Below are 17,995 nucleotides of genomic sequence, written 5' to 3'. Positions count from 1 at the left end.
AGGCATCCTTCCTAACTCAGGCATCCTTCCTAACTCAGGCATCCTTCCTAACTCAGGCATCCTTCCTAACTCAGGCATCCTTCCTAACTCAGGCATCCTTCCTAACTCAGGCATCCTTCCTAACTCAGGCATCCTTCCTAACTCAGGCATCCTTCCTAACTCAGGCATCCTTCCTAACTCAGGCATCCTTCCTAACTCAGGCATCCTTCCTAACTCAGTTGCCGGAGAGGGAAAAAACGCTCAGGGATTTCACCATGAAGACAACGGGGACTTTAAAACAGTAAAATAGTTGAATGGCTGTGAGAGGAGATAACTGAGGATGGATCAACAACATTGTAGTTAATTCATAATACTAACCTAAATGAGTAAAAAGAAAGAAGCCTGTACAGAATATAAAATATTCCAAAACATCCTTTTTACAATAAGGCACTAAAGTAAAATTGGCAAAAATGTGGCAATGAAATGTACTTTATGTCCTGAATAAAGAGTGTTATGTTTGGTGCAAATCCAACACAACACATCACTGAGTACCACTCTTCATATTTTCAAGCATGGTGGAGGCTGCATCATGTTATGGGTATGCTTGTCATCGGCATGGAGTGGGGAGTTTAGGATAAAAAGAAACGGAATGGAGCTAAGCACAGGCAAAATCCTAGAGGAAAACCTTGTTCAGTCTGCTTTCCAGAAGACACTGGGACCCAAACTCACCTTTCAACAGGACTCTATCCTTAATACAAGGCCAAATCTACGCTGGAGGTGTTTACAAAGAAGACATTGAATGTTCCTGAGTGGCCTAGTTACAGTTTTAACTTAAATCGTCTTGAAAATATATGGCAAGAATTGAAAATAGCTGTCTGGCAATGATCAACAACTAACTTGACAGAGCTTGAAGAATTGTAATAATGCGCCAATATTGTACAATCCAGGCATGCACAGCTCTTAGAGACTTACCCAGAAAGATTCACAACTTTTATTGCTGCCAACGGTGATTCTAACATGTATTGACTCAGGGATGTCAATCAATATGCAACAATTTCTATAAACATGTTTTCACTTTGTCATTATGGGGTATTGTATGTAGATGGGTGAGAGAAAATACAGTATATTTAATACATTTTGAATTCAGGCTGTAGCACAACAAAATGTAAAATAAGTCAAGGGGTATGATGACTACATCAATGGCCTGTAAGAGGGAATGGCAATCATACATCTTCCACCTGTATTGTAATAGCGTATTATATTGTACTTATACATGGAAGTGTTCCTGTACATGGCTCAGATCATAAGAGCATGTTGTTAGCAACAACAGAGTTGTGGGTTCGATTACCACTGCGGTCTCATACCAAAAAGTGGGGTCTGTTGGCACTTTGGATAAAATTGTCTGATACGTAAAATGGCATATATTTTGGTATTACAATACTGTTTTGGCCAATGCAATTTTAGTAACGGAGTGTAAAAACACCCCAGCAACTTCATTTTGGATGTTTACTGCATAGGGATATATTTCTTTCTTGTTTTAGACTTTCTGGAATATCGTATTTGTATTGTATTGATATTGTATTACTGGAGGAGCTAGAAACACAAGAGGTTCACGGCACGTTCTGTGACATCTGTGTACGTGACCAATAAACATTGATTTGTTACATACAGTACATTTCTGTTCTTGTCAATATCAGATTTTTTTTTAAACGTACTGTGAAGTGAAATCATAATAGTCATCATCATAGTAGTACATTCGAGTATATATTATACTTTTTATGTTTCTACTTTACAGACATACATGTGCCCCCTATGTGCCCCTGTGCCCCCTAAGTGTTACCAGTTTGGAGTTTAGAAAATTCACCACACACTTGTGAAAATAGTAAAATAACTAAATTGAGAAGATATCATTATGTTATGTTTGGTGACGAGAAACCAATGTACTAATTATATTTCACAGTAAACATATATTTTGGGTCAATGCGCAATGAAATATTTTGAATGGAAGACTGGCTGGGTTACAAGTGTTACTTACCAGTTTGGAGTTTTGTATAAAGAGTTTTGAAAATTCAACGCTTGGTTTTCATTTGAGTTTACGTCCAGTTTCTTTCAGCAGCATTTGATGTATGTATGTAGTTACACCACATTGATTTGGCCTGTAAATGTGTCATTATTCAAGTGTGTTCTGTTATTCTGTGCCCGATAGACTATTGTTAAAAAGGTAATTTAGCAAATGGTTTTATCCCATGTGAAATACAGTAAACACATATTCATATTCAACCCTGATATTAGCAACAAATGATCCAACCAACTGAGCTATTGGATGCAGGAAAACTTTCCCTTCTTTGAACCAGCAGGATCCTAAGGATTGCTGTTGTATCAACTACAGTCCACCACTCTACCAACTGAGACAGGTGAGGAACATAGCTCAGAGGTGTATGTGAAAGAGTATGTTATTGTGTCCCATTCAAAAGTAGATGGCTGTGATTCATACCACGAAGCCATGAAAACATCTACCAAAGCTTGAGGATAAGGTTCTCTCCTTCGAGAGATTCTCTCCTTCACCTACAGTCCCCTGCTCTACCAACGGAGCAATCAAAGGGGTGTTTGTGTGACTGTGTTTACAATCAGCATGATTGACTGTGAGCGTTGAGTTGTGAGTGGCATGTGGACTTTGGCTGAGCTGGCACAGATGGGTGTTCTCATGGTTGAACACACTGGCAGTGGATGCATGGATACGGTGTGCGTGTGTATCCGTGCATGAGTGTGACATCCTTCCAGAATGCAAAACAGCCGTAGACAATAGGGGGACAAACTGTCCTGAGAGCAGTGCATTTGGGGTGGAGAGGGGGCTGCACAGTGATTCCTGCCATAAGACCATCAGAATGTCAGTTAAAAGCTGGAGGCTATTTCCTCCTTTGAGACAGATTTGAATCAGCAGCCTAATGATCTCTGTTTTCCCACCTTCAGTTCTCCACTCTACCAACTGAGCTATCAAAGGGGTGATGGTGCGGGTAGTCAAGAAAGTGAGCTGTGAGTCGACAATAGGGGGCAATCACTAGTGGACCATGGAGCCAAACTGTCCAGACATCCCCACCCAAAACTGAACAATGGATTACAGTTTCCCCTGGTGCATAGACTACTTTCAGGGTGAGGAACCATCTAACGTCATGTTGTGAAATACATTACGGCCCCTTTAATGTGCTCTGGTCGGTCAGGCTGGAATGGTACACATAATTCAAAATGAACAAGATCCAGAAAAGAGACAGATTTGAACCAGTGACCTAAGGAACTCTGCTTTTGTAACTACAGTCCGCCGCTCTACCAATTGAGCTATCGAAGGGGTGATTTTGAGTTAGTCAACAGAAAAAAGGAGAGTCAATAGTATTATGTGTGCGTTGGGAGCGAACCATTGGCAGTAGACAATAGGGGCCCAAACACCCCCCACCCCTTCACCGAATGCAGTGTGTTGGGGTTGAAAGGGGGCTAGAGTTGAGATTTTTGGCCCGAACCCAGCTGGACCTGTCGGCCCAACAGGGCTTAACATCCTTAGGCTATGGGCCAGTCGGGCTTCAATTTTCCAAAAAACAGCCATTCGACACAGGAAAAAGTCTCCTCCTTGGCTCAGATGTGCTGCTGAGGGATGATGTTCCTGTGTGTCCAATTCAAAGATGGCTGGATGCGATTAATGCAGTGAGGCCATGACAAACGTCTCCTCCTTCAAACCAGCAACATAAAGATCCCTGCTCTTGCGCCTACAGTCCTCCACTCTATCAACTGAGCTCTCGAAAGGGTGTTTGTTACTGTGCATTTAGAGTTAGCAGTATTGGCCTTCCTCTATTGTGGAACGGGGTTCCCTAAAATCGGTCCTGCCCCCCTGCGTGCACGTTTTGGTTTGAAATATCCTCCGCTCTACCAACTGAGCTAGTTTGATAGATCAGGGGCAGAACCTACAGGTTAGGTAGAAGCAAGGGTCAGAGGTGCCTGTGTATTGGCCGTTGCGTCCAGTGTAACAATTGCCATCGAAAAGTCGACCAAAAGTAAAAACATTTCCTCCTTCGAGACAGATTTGAAGCGATCTAAGGATCTCTGCTATTTAATAATAATAATAATAATAAATCCCATTTAGCAGACGCTTTTGTCCAAAGCGACTTACAAGTCGGCTGGTGCCACTACTTTTACATATGGGTGGCCCCAGCGGGAATCGAACCCACGACGCTTGGCGTTGCAAGCGCCATGCTCTACCGACTGAGCCACACACCTACAGTCCTCCGCTCTACCAACTGAGCTTTCAAAAGGGGCAGCTGGGCTTGAGTGATTGTGTGTTTAGAGTCAGCAGTATCGACTGAGCTCTATTGTGAAGCTCTGTAAAAGCTGTGAGTGGCCTATGCACTGGTGCACCGTTCCCATGGTTTCACACACACTGGCAGAGGATGTGTGTGTAAGCTCACACATGGAGCGTTAACTCTGTTCAAAATGTGATGAGTGTGATAAGTGGCACTGACAGAGATGGTCGCCTCAGGTCCTTAGGAAACTATGCAGTAATTCGTTTTTTTAATGTATTATTTCTTACGTTGTTAGCCCAGAAACTTTCAAGTGTTATTACATACAGCCAGGGAGAACTACTGGATGTAAAAGTGACGTCAACTTACCAACAGTACAACCAGGAATATGTCTTTCCTGAAGCGGATCCTTTGTTCAGACCTCCACCCTGGACATGGCATCTTATCCCAGAGGCCGACCCAAAACAACGCGGTCGCTGCAAGAGAGGCAGACGGAGCGGCCTACTGGTCAGACTTAGAAGGCGAGCACACCGTCCACCGCTTCCGAGCATATTACTCGCCAATGTTTTCTTCACGCATCGCGCCGACAGAAGCTAACATGTCTCTGGTAAGAAGAAGGGCCTTCTGATTAACGACTCATGGTGTAATCAAAACAACATACAGGAACTTAAGTCCTTTTTTCACCTGACCTAGAATTCCTTACAATCAATTGCCGACGGCATTATCTACCAAGAGAATTCTCTTTGATTATAGTCACCGCCGTGTATATCCCCCCCAAGCAGAAACCTCGACGGCCCTGAAAGAACTTCAGTGGACTGTATGTAAACTGGAAACCATATATCCTGCGGCTACATTTATTGTAGCTGGGGATTTTAACAAAGCTAATCTGAGAACAAGGCTTTCTAAATTCTATTAGCATATCGAATGTGCGACACGAACCGGTAGCATTCTGGACCATTGCTACTCTAACTTCTGCGATGCATACAAAGCCCTCCCGCGCCCTCCCGCGCCCTCCCCCGCCCTCCCTTCGGCAAATCTAACTATGAATCCATTTTGTTGCTCCCAGCATATAGACAGAAACTAAAACAGGAAACACCCATGCTTAGGTCTATCCAACACTGGTCTGACCAATCGGATTCCACGCTTCAAGATTGCTTCGATCACATGGACTGGGATATGTTCCGGGTAGCCTCAGACAATAACATTGACTTGTACGCTGACTTGGTGAGTGAGTTTATTAGCAAGTGCATCGGTGATGTTGTACCCACTGTGACTATTAAAACCTTCCCTAACCAGAAACCGTGGATTGATGGCAGCATTCACTCAAAACTGAAAGTGTGAACGACTGCTTTTAATCATGGCAAGGCGACTGGAAACATGACCGAATACAAACAGTGCAGCTATTCCCTCCGCAAGGCAATAAAACAAGCAAAGCATCAGTATAGAGACAAAGTAGAGTTGCAATTCAACGACTTAAAACACAAGACGTATGTGGCAGGGTCTACAGTCAATCACAGATTACAAAAAGAAAACCAGCCCCATCGCGGACATTGACGTCTTGCTCCCAGACAAATTAAACAACTTCTTTGCTCGCTTTGAGGACAATACAGTGCCACTGACACGGCCCGCTACCAAAGCCTGTGGGCTCTCCTTCACCATGGCCAACGTGAGTAAAACATTTAAACGTGTTAACCCTCGCAAGGCTGCCGTCCCAGACGGCATCCATAGCCTCGTCCTCATAGCATGCCCACACCAGCTGGCTGGTGTGTTTACCGACATATTCAATCAATCCCTATCCCAGTCTGCTGTGCCAAATTGCTTCAAGATGACCACCATTGTTCCTGATCCCAAGAAAGTTAAGGTAACTGAACTAAATGACTATCGCCCCATAGCACTCACTTCTGTCATCATGAAGTGCTTTGAGAGCCTAGTCAAGGATCATATCACATCCGCCCGACCTGATACCCTAGACCCACTCCAATTTGCCCCAATAGGTCCACAGACGATGCAATCGCCATCACACTGCACACTGCCCTATCCCATCTGGACAAGATGAATACCTATGTAAGAATGCTGGTCATTGACTACAGCTCAGCACTTAACACCATAGTAACCTCTGAACTCATCACTAATCTCGAGACTCTGGAACTCGACACCGCCCTGTGCAACTGGGTCCTGGACTTTCTGACGGGCCGCCCCCAGGTGATGAGGGTAGGAAACAACATCTCCACCTCGCTGATCCTCAACACTGGGTCCCCACAAGGGTGTGTTCTCAGCCCTCTCCTGTACTCCCTGTTCACCCATGACTGCGTGGCCATGCACGCCTCCAACTCAATCATCAAGTTTGCAGACGACACCGTAGCAGTAGGTTTGATTACCAACAACGACGAGACGGCCTACAGGGAGGAGGTGAGGGCCTTCGAGGTGTGTTGTCAGGTAAATAACCTCACACTCAACGTCAACAAAACAAAGGAGATGATTGTGGACTTCAGGAAACAGCAGAGGGAGCACTCCCCTATCCACATCGACCGGACAGTAGTGGAGAGGGTAGTAAGTTTTAAGTTCCTAGGCGTACACATCACGGACAAACTGAATTGGTCCACCCACACAGACAGCGTCGTGAAGAAGGCGCAGCAGCGCCTCTTCAACCTCAGGAGGCTTCTCACCAAAAGCACTCACAAACTTCTACAGATGCACAATCGAGAGCATCCTGTCGGGCTGGTACAGCAACTGCTCCGCCCACAACCATAAGGCTCTCCAGAGGGTAGTGAGGTCTGCACAACGCATCACCGGGGGCAAACTACCTGCCCTCCAGGACACCTACACCGCCCGATGTCACAGGAAGGCCATAAAGATCATCAAGGACAACAACCACCCGAGCCACTGCCTGTTCACCCCGCTATCATCCAGAAGGCGAGGTCAGTACAGGTGCATCAAAGCAGGGACGGAGAGACCTAATAACAGCTTCTATCTCAAGGCCATCAGACTGTTAAACAGCCACCACTAACATTGAGTGGCTGCTGCCAACACACGGACTCAACTCCAGCCACTTTAATAATGGAAATTGATGGAAATTGATGTAAAAATATATCACTAGCCACTTTAAACAATGCTACTTAATATGATGTTTACATACCCTACATTACTCATCTCATATGTATATGTATATCCTGTACTCTACTGCATCTTTATGTAATACGTGTATCATTAGCCACTTTAAACTATGCCACTTTGTTTACATACCCTACATTACTCATCTCATATGTATATACTGTACTCGATACCATCTACTGCATCTTGCATATGCCGTTCTGTACCATCACTCATTCATATATCTTTATGTACATATTCTTTATTCCTTCACACTTCTGTGTATAAGGTAGTAGTTTTGGAATTGTTTGGTTAGATTACTCGTTGGTTATTACTGCATTGTCGGAACTAGAAGCACAAGCATTTCGCTACACTCACATTAACATCTGCTAACCATGTGTATGTGACAAATACATTTTGATTTGATTTGAGCTATCCGAGAGGTAGTTGTTTGTGAGTGGCTGTCCAGAATTCAAACCAGCAGTGGACAATAGGGGGCCAAACTCGCTGGACAACCCCCCCACCTACCTTCCCACTGCTACCCAGAATGCAATCGGAGAGGGAGGCTGAGAAAGTTACCCTGGCTGATCCCTAGATAAACAAACCAAGATGACAGCCTGGGACCACCACTGCTGTCTGTAAGGCAATACTCCCCTAGAGCCTGGGATGGCCTGGGACAGCCTGGGATGGACTGGGATAGGTCGGACACTCTCTAGTTCATTCCCTCGCTCTCTGCTCCTCTCGTCTCAACTCTCTGGCCCCGGGGTAGACCAGGGATATATGAGATGGAGACGATACATAAACACAAGTGTGGGGGATTATAGACAGATAGATACACACACACGCGCACACACACACACACACACACACACACACACACACACACACATGCAGGCAGGCATACAAATGCGACCACACACACATATGCAGGCACACAAATGCGAACACACACACATATGCAGGCACACAAATGCGAACTCACACACACATATGCAGGCACACAAATGTGAACACACAGGTACAGAAGCATATACAGAACTTATAATAACACACACATGCTTTCGTCACCAATTTCATCGCCCTCTTCCCAAATGTATAGAGAACTCAAGTCTTTGTTTCCCCATAGGCTGAACAGTTTGGCATAGGGCATCAGACCATTGCATCCTATGCCATCATTCTCCAGGAAGTCACCCGAGGAATGCCTGAAATGGAATAGCTGCCATTTTAAAGATTTAACAAGGACAAACAGGTGGTTAAACAACTTCTTTGCTCGCTTTGAGGACAATACAGTGCCACTGACACGGCCCGCTACCAAAGCCTGTGGGCTCTCCTTCACCATGGCCAACGTGAGTAAAACATTTAAACGTGTTAACCCTCGCAAGGCTGCCGTCCCAGACGGCATCCATAGCCACACTCGGGCTTCCATTCCCATGCCATCACTGAGGTCAGGAGATAATTGATTTATCGTTGCATTGTGGTCTGTGCCATCCTTCAAGCTGTCCTCTGATTGGTCAATGGGATTATGTGGCCAATCCGGACATCTAGCTTCTAATGCTATTTCTCTCCGTTTGTCCCTGTTGTGGCCCCAAACTGTCTTAATATTTATTTTCCGTATCATTTCTGTTTTTAGTGGCTTATGTTTATTCTCCCGACCATTACTTTTTGTTTTGTTTACAGAGCTACATGTTTAGTTAGGCGTCCGACTGATTTGTGCCCATGTTTTATTGTTTTGAAATGACGACCTCAGCCCGTCTCTACAGGACACTTCACTGACAGAAACCCCTTGTCTTGATCGCCTAAACTGGGTGGTATTTATTAGGGTACACCGTGGCAAAATGTTTTGTAACGGAAAAGCAAAACGAGCATTTCTTTTTGGACAAGTTCAGGCAGTTCCTCCCCGTTTCAGTCCCCTTCCCCTCAGTTTGGTGCCCAATGAACATAACCCAGGTTTTGTTGTGAAAGAGAAAGAACAGAACACACACAAGTGTTATTGACTTTCTCTTCCAACTCATATTTTGGAGGGAACGTTTACATATTTGTCTCTACAAAACAAACTTTTCATTCTGGAGACAGGCGAGACATGGTGTATGATTCCGCCAAATTTCAACACTTACGAAAGAATGAGAAAAAAAGCTAATCCCAAAATTATAATAAATCACTTTGATATAAATATTTACATATATATATATATATAAACATATATTGAAGATATACACTGAGTGTACAAAACATTAGGAACACCTGCTCTTTCCATGACATAGACTGACCAGGTAAACCCAGGATAAAGCTATGACCCCTTATTGATGTCACTTGTTAAATCCACTTCAATCAGTCTAGATGAAGGGAAGGAGACAGGCTAAAGAAGGATTTTTAAGCCTTGAGACAATTGACACATACATTGTGTCTGTGTGCCGTTCAGAGGGTGAATGGACGAGACAAAAGATTTAGGTGCCTTATGAACGGGGTATGGTAGTAGGTGCCAGGCTCATCAGTTTGTGTCAAGAACTGCAATGCTGTGTGATTCCTGTGTGTATCATGGAAATCCAGCCAACTTGACACAACTGTGGGAAGCATTGGAGTCTACATGGGCCAGCATCCCTGTGAAACGCTTTCGACACCTTGTCGAGTCCATGCCCCGACAAATTGAGACTGTTCTGAAGGAAAAAGGGGGTGCAACTCAATATTAGGAAAGTGTCCCGAATGTTTTGTACACTCAGTGTATGCTTTTGGTAACCAATGATAACTTCCCTTAGTGTAGTCTAGTCTGCATAGATACATGTGCAGTATTGGCTGGACTATGGCACTTTGTTCAGCTAGGAAGTGTTGCTGTATGAGACTGTGTATTCATCTGTCTTGTCTGTTTGGTTTTAGTCTTTTAGTAGCTTGTCAAAACTCCCTCCAGTTCCCTCTGATGGTGTCTGAGACAGATCCCCAGGCTCTTGTCCTTGTCTGGTACTGCTGTTGGACAATATTGTCCAATTGTGTGTGTGTGTGTGGGCGTCAGGAGAATGCCAGTCTTGTAATAGCCATGGTAATTCATACTGGGGAGTCTGGGTGCTCCTGCCCTGCCCCTCCACACACCTGCCCAGTCTGCCAGGCAAGCCAACTAGACACACAGGCCCAGTCTGCCAGGCAGGCCCAGACCTCCCAAACACTGCCCCCACATGCAACCTCGAGGAGGGGGTAGGGGGGGGGCAGTGTGTTTGAATATGTCCCAACAAGACTCTGTGGTGTCCGAATACGACCCAAACTGTTCTAGAGGGATATAATCAGTAGAAAGAGGGGGTTTGGTGTGTCCGTGTGTCTGTCTGTGTCTGTGCGTGTGTTTGAGCCGTGGTGGTTGGTTTGAATCCAACATGAATTAGGATGGATTTTTATAATTCAACTGCTTGGAAAGACAATTCATCCCTTTTTACATTGTTCGTTTCAACTTGGCTTATTAACAAGCGATCTGGCAGTGCGGCGACTGCAACAGAACCATGTGCTAATCAACAAGGAATTAAAAGTGTCTCCATCAGTCCACATTAGCTTCCCTCAAGTGTTCTCGCTTGGATTATTTCATAAAACAAACCGGTTACAAGTTTACAATTTACAAGTGCTCCAACAAATGTTTGCCTTGCAGAGCGCATGGGGGCGGTCAGTATGTAAATTGTTTTGACATTTTAATTGTTTGAAAAACTGCATGGAATAATACAAAACAGAATACAATTTTTGCATTTTTGTCTCCTCCATCGTTGTTGGCCGTAAAATGGTTGCTACCTTGCATGTCTTGCATGTTGATTGCCCACCCGCAGCTCTATAGTCTGTGTGTGTATGGGTGTGTGCGTGTGTGTGTGTGTGTGTGTGTGTGTGTGTGTGTGTGTGTGTGTGTGTGTGCATGCCAGTGAGTGTGTGTGTGTGTGTGTCTCTGTGTGTGCATGTGTGCATGCTAGTGTGTGTGTGTGTGTGTGTGTGTGTGTGTGTGTGCACGCCAGTGAGTGTGTGTGTGTGTGTGTGTGCTGTATTTTATTGGTCCAGGGGACTTCAAGGGTAATGTAATAACACAATCATCTCCCCAATGGCCCAAGTCTGCCTCTCTTTGCTGCTCCACAGCTGCTCCTGTGTGTGTATTGACTGAAAGAGAGGGGGAGAGAAAGGCGCGGGGGGTAGACAAGGGGGGGAGAGAGAGAGAAAGGTGGGGAGAGAGAGAGAGAGAGAGAGTGAAGGGGGGAGAGTGGAGGGGAGAGAGAGAAAGGGCGAGAGTTGAAGAAAGAGAGATAGAGGGAGAGAAGAGAAAGATAGAGAAGAGTTGTGGAGAGGTAGACAATGTGCCAGTACCGCACTGCTGTATAACTCCGTCTCTCAGTGACTCACTCCCTTACCAGGACATGGCCTGTGTCGCTCAGCAGGTCTCTGGTAGAAAGCTGCATGGTCCAGTGTTCTCAGTCAGGAATAGCCCTGCTGTTATGCAGAAACCTCCATTTCAATTGCCTTTATAGGGCACATGTGCTGACTTATATTCATATCGCACACACGCACACACGCACACACACACACACACACATGCACACGCGCACACGCGCACACACACGCACACACACACACACACTTCCTCCTAGCCCCAGAGGCTAACGCTATTTATAAGCCGCCCCGTTGGCACATATGGGCTCTGACTACCTGCGGTTTTGAAGTTGTTACGCATATTTCTGCTGCTTTGTTGGTTTCTCACCCCTCCATCACCCCCTCTCAACCCCTGAATATTCCTCCTTTTCCCCTCTCTGTTTGGTATGGAAGAAAGTGCATGTTTATGTTTTGTACATTCCATTGTTTAGTTTTCCAAAAGGCACACAGTGTCTGGGAGGTCTGGGCTGGCTGGTGTGAAGAAGTGTATGTGTGCGTGTTTGTGTGTTTGCGCCTGGAGTGTTCACTCGCTCTCCTAAACAGGTCCCGTACCGTAGGAGTGAACCAATGCGTAAATACTTCAGCAGTGTCTTTGATGTCCCCGCGTCACATGCATACTGCATTATGAAAGCCATTGCTGAAGCCCACTTAAGACGTTATTACACTTACTGTGCTCCAAGAGCAGTGACGCAAGTTTCTTCTTATGTAACAACGAGCGGAGGTATTTATAGAAGCCTATGTCAGGTGTCCGGCTTCCTTCGTCATTTGGAAGTTACAGAGCCTTGTCGTAAGGCTGTCGAAGTGTGAGATTTGCCTCACCTCATGTTGAAAGTACACGTTCAGTATAGGAGATGTATGACAGGAGGCAAGGAGAACAGTAAGTTATAGCCGAGTGACATTGGGTTGTCATGACAGCGATAGAATGACCCCTCCAGACAGAGACAGACAGTGAGGAGGATGAGGTGCTTCCCTGTACTCCACCAGACGTGGTGTTGGTGCAGCTCACCATTAGACTGTTCATCTCCCTAATAGAATAACATTTAATAACACCCAAGGCTTTTAAGCCATTAAAACACCATTGATTTGGATTGTGGGGGTGGTCACTGCATGACCTGTCTTTCTCATAGAGCCATTCAGAGTTTTAATGGCCCAGTGGAGATATACTCATCGTTAATAGCACACGCACGCACGCACGCACGCACGCACGCACGCACGCACGCACGCACGCACGCACACACACACACACACACACACACACACACACACACACACACACACACACACACACACACACACACACACACACACACACACACACACACACACACACACACACACACACACAGTCTTGGCAATAACTCTCTCATCCCGTCCCTGTCCCCCTCCAACGTATCCGTGTCTCCATAAGCCCTATGCTCATTCTGTCCCCATCGTTCTTTCTCCAGCAAACTGGATGCAGTTTATCACAGTGCCATCCGTTTTGTTACTAAAGCACCTTATACCACCCACCACTGCAAACTGTATGCTCTAGTCGGCTGGTCCTCGCTACATATTCGTCGCCAGACCCACTGGCTCCAGGTCATCTACAAGTCCATGCTAGGTAAAGCTCCGCCTTATCTCAGTTCACTGGTCACGATGGCAACACCCACACGTAGCACGCGATCCAGCAGGTGTATCTCATTGATCATCCCTAAAGCCGACACCTCATTTGGCCGCCTTTCCTTCCAGTTCTCTGCTGCCTGTGACTGGAACGAATTGCAAAAATCGCTGAAGTTGTAGACTTTTATCTCCCTCACCAACTTCAAACATCTGCTATCTGAGCAGCTAACCGATCGCTGCAGCTGTACGTAGTCTATCGGTAAATAGCCCACCCAATTTACCTACCTCATCCCCATAATGTTTTTATTTATTTACTTTTCTGCTCTTTTGCACACTAGTATCTCTACCTGCACATGACCATCTGATAATTTATCACTCCAGTGTTAATCTGCTAAATTGTAATTATTTGCCTACCTCCTCATGCCTTTTGCACACAATGTATATACACTCTTTTTTTTCTACTGTGTTATTGACTTGTTAATTGTTTACTCTATGTGTAACTCTGTGTTGTTGTCTGTTCACACTGCTATGCTTTATCTTGGCCAGGTCGCAGTTGTAAATGAGAACTTGTTCTCAACTGGCTTACCTGGTTAAACAAAGGTGAAATAAAATAAAAATATAAATGTGTGTGTGTGTGTGTGTGGTTTAGACACCATTCCCTTTATAAAGCCACTTGTTTATTTTCTGTGACACCCGCAGGTGGACACCCGCAAGGGGGTGTAGACATTGTGCCGTGTGTCAACCCCCGTGTGTTTCTCCCTCCCTTGCAGGTGGACAAAGTGTGTGGTCAGTCAGCCAAGGAGCCCCGCACCAGCGTCCACCCTGACCCCGCCCCGGAGGTCACGACCTCCACGGTGACATCATCGACCGTCCCTCCCTCCGACCCCCCCTCCATCCCCCCACCAGAACAGCTGATGGGACAACTTGCCCACCTGAGGAGGTAAGGCTGGGCCAGACAGAGCTGGGACAAAAGTTCTGTCCGGATCCGAAACACCTGGGAAATCAGATCCTTTCTTCGACATCAGATTTGCAACTTTTCGGTTTCCATTATCCTTGTGTGAGTCACATTCTCACTGCATGTTAAATAGGCAGAATAACCTATTGGTTTTCTGTCAAATACTTGACATGCACTTGATTTAACCCAGTGTGCTGGGATGGCGGAGCTGTGCACGTTAAATCAAGCACATCTAATGTTTTTGAAAGGAAAACGATAGGTACTTGATCAAAGTCTGGTGACAGATGAACATCACGTGACCGTCATAAATAAACGTAATTGTTTTTACATAATGTGATAGCCAAGGGAATTTTGGACTTTGAGATTCTTGGCTCAATCTTAAATGACAATTTATTCATCTATACAGTACATATAGGATAGTGATTCTGCCACACACACACGTACACACTCACACACTCACATAGACATACTGTGTGTTACACACTCCTCTCACACGGTCCGATTCCCCCTCTACCTCGTCCTTTGAGGCACCCGGTGCCCACAGCAGCTGGCAGGGCAGTGCCCACAGGGAGGGGGGAAGATTAATACTGACGGACCGCTTCCTGTTTACCCAGACTACCATAGCCTCAGCTCAGATCAGCTGCCCACCTCAGTGCTATCACATAGGCACACACTGACACACAGTCACACAGTCACATATTAGGCACACATACACACACACACATCCACACACACTCACTCACACAGACACAGACACACAGTCACATATTAGGCATTAAGGCGCACACACACACACACACACACACACACACACACACACACACACACACACGCACACGCACACGCACACGCACAGGCACAGGCACAGGCACACACACACACACACACACACACACACACACACACACAGTCAAATATTAGGCACTCACTCACTCACTCACTCACTCACTGACACAGACACCCAGGTGTTGTGGTGCCAGTCTAGCTGACGGTCTTGCCCTGGCGCTGCCACCCTGCTCCGTGCCAACAGTATCCAGCGCCCAGCCCTCTGCCAGCCTACCCACAGCCCAGTGGGCAGTATCCTCATCACACACAGCAGTTTACACTGGCAGAGGCACAAGGCCAGTAGCCGCTGGAGGGAATGGAAAGGAATATGATATAGTGGAATAACAAGGGAAATGGATTTTGACATAAATATATTGTAGTTTAATTGTATTATGATAACACAGAATGAAGTAGAGAGGGAGGAGTGGACACTCATTTAATGACTTGTACTTTGTTTCCAGTTAGTTCCCTTTGACAACAATCTCATTTCCAGACAGTAATCTAATTTCCAGACAGTAATCTAATTTCCAGACAACAATCTAATTTCCAGACAGTAATCTAATTTCCAGACAACAATCTCATTTCCAGACAGTAATCTAATTTCCAGACAGTAATCTAATTTCCAGACAACAATCTAATTTCCAGACAGTAATCTAATTTCCAGACAGTAATATAATTTCCAGACAACAATCTAATTTCCAGACAGTAATCTAATTTCCAGACAACAATCTAATTTCCAGACAACAATATCAATTTAAAGGGGTAGTACACACATACTGTTGTGTTGTATTCTTAAATGTGAAGTTAATTGCTCACTTGTACGACTTTCAACAGCTGTTTTAACATTGTCACGTGGGACAACAAATGAGTGTCTCAACCTACTGTATGGGGTGTGTGGGAGGGGTGTGTGTTGGGTGTGTCTGGTGGGTTTTTTGGGGTGTTTCCCACCCTGACCTCTGACCTCTGCATGTGCATGACTCACCCTTATCCAGGGTCGTAAACTGACTATTTCTTCCTCTCCCTCCCCTCCTTGTTTTGTCTTGCCCTCATTTTGTCCCACCCCCCGTTTTCTTTGTTTTCTCTCCCTGCACCTCTCCTGCTTGTGTCACCCCCCCCCCCCTTGGACTCCTTCCATCCTCAGTTCATTCCCCCTGAAACCCTCCAAGAACGATAAACCTAGAAGTCTGAAAAAGATCTCTAGGTAAGCATGACCAACCAACCCACCCACCCGGTGAATGACAACTACCTCTCTCTGTCTCTGCTTCTCAGTCTCACATATGTATGTCTGTCTTTGTCTTTGTCCATGTGTCTTTCTGTCTGTGACCTCTGCTTCTATCTCTATCTCTCCCTCTCACCCTCTCTCTCACCCTCTCTCTCTCTCTCCCTCTCACCCTCTCTCTCTCTCTCTCTCTCTCTCTCTCTCTCTCTCTCTCTCTCTCTCTCTCTCTGTGACAGCACTATGTTGTCATCAGTATTGGATCAGGCTATGATGTCTCTCAACATATGTGTGTGTTTCTGTCTGTCTATCTGGCTAGTGACAGGAGATTCATGATATGGTTTAACCCTTCATAATCCCCTCGTCATTCATTAGGATCCCATTCGCGGCCCACCCCTAACGGGAGGCTCTGATACTATCGTCATGACAGCCCTGACTGATGGGGTCCTAACAGCATGTGACCTCACATGACCCATATTATTGGAGTTCCCCTGTCTCTTGGGTGGCCGTAACAGGTGCCTGATCAGAATTATTCTCTTGTTTGGCCACCAGTCACTACAGCATCCATATTATTTTCAATGTGTTTTTAAAGATCTATGGGAACTATATTTCTTTAGGTTCGACAGTATTCCTTTAGGTTCTGTCTATGCACCTGTCATTTTATTTACACGTTCATATCCTGATTGCATATCATATGTAGTTGGGTGGTAGCCATAGACGTTACAGTGCTTCTTATAACATGGAGTCTGTACCCTGACTCTCACCCCTCTGTCCTCTTTCCCACCTCTCTATCCCTCCTTTCTCTATCCTGTCGCTCTCCATCCTTTCTGTTCTCCCCATCCTCTCTTTCCATCTCAGGGAGTTTCTGAGCTACATCCAGCGCTATAAGTCATTCTTTGCCGTGCTTCCAGAGATGTTGTGTGAGGGAGAGATGGTGGTGGACGACTTTACCTGCTGGAGTGGAGACGACGTGGTGGAGAGGTAAGACTGAAGAGGAGGAAAGAGAGCGAGATGGGGGATGAGAGAGGAGGATAAAGGAGTATAGGTGATGTGTGAGACGAGGTGGTGGAGAGGTAAGACTGAAGAGGAGGAAAGAGAGCGGGATGGGGGATGAGAGAGGAGGATAAAGGAGTATAGGTGATGTGTGAGACGAGGTGGTGGAGAGGTAAGACTGAAGAGGAGGAAAGAGAGCGGGATGGGGGATGAGAGAGGAGGATAAAGGAGTATAGGTGATGTGTGAGACGACGTGGTGGAGAGGTAAGACTGAAGAGGAGGAAAGAGAGCGGGATGGGGGATGAGAGAGGAGGATAAAGGAGTATAGGTGATGTGTGAGACGAGGTGGTGGAGAGGTAAGACTGAAGAGGAGGAAAGAGAGCGGGATGGGGGATGAGAGAGGAGGATAAAGGAGTATAGGTGATGTGTGAGACGACGTGGTGGAGAGGTAAGACTGAAGAGGAGGAAAGAGAGCGGGATGGGGGATGAGAGAGGAGGATAAAGGAGTATAGGTGATGTGTGAGACGACGGGGGACGGGGGGGGTGGAGAGAGGGGGTCGAATAGGTAAGACAGGAATTATGACCACTCAGTGTTGTTTAGAAGCTCATACGCTGCTCTACTCTACTGGGTCCGCTGGTAGAGTGTGTGTTTGTGTTGTGTGTTGGTGTAATAAG

The 17,995-nt window shown here is 45.8% G+C and overlaps 1 protein-coding gene across 2 annotated transcripts in view; it reads left to right on the top strand.

Moving 5' to 3' along the window:
• The window catches only part of LOC135514935 (glypican-5-like), a 220,082-nt gene that overhangs the window by 72,774 nt on the left and 129,313 nt on the right, over window positions 1-17,995 (top strand). Inside the window, exons 4-6 of one of the 2 annotated variants that reach the window (XM_064938684.1) lie at window positions 14,102-14,271; window positions 16,253-16,312; window positions 17,186-17,308. In XM_064938684.1, the coding sequence (XP_064794756.1) occupies window positions 14,102-14,271; window positions 16,253-16,312; window positions 17,186-17,308 (353 nt within the window). The remainder of the gene's footprint in view (window positions 1-14,101; window positions 14,272-16,252; window positions 16,313-17,185; window positions 17,309-17,995) is intronic. The other variant, XM_064938693.1, reaches the window with a different exon arrangement.

The sequence above is a fragment of the Oncorhynchus masou genome, chromosome 3, assembly GCF_036934945.1.
Source record: "Oncorhynchus masou masou isolate Uvic2021 chromosome 3, UVic_Omas_1.1, whole genome shotgun sequence".
In the NCBI taxonomy this organism is placed as follows: Eukaryota; Metazoa; Chordata; class Actinopteri; order Salmoniformes; family Salmonidae; genus Oncorhynchus; species Oncorhynchus masou.
This window is presented reverse-complemented; position numbering and strand designations above follow the sequence as displayed.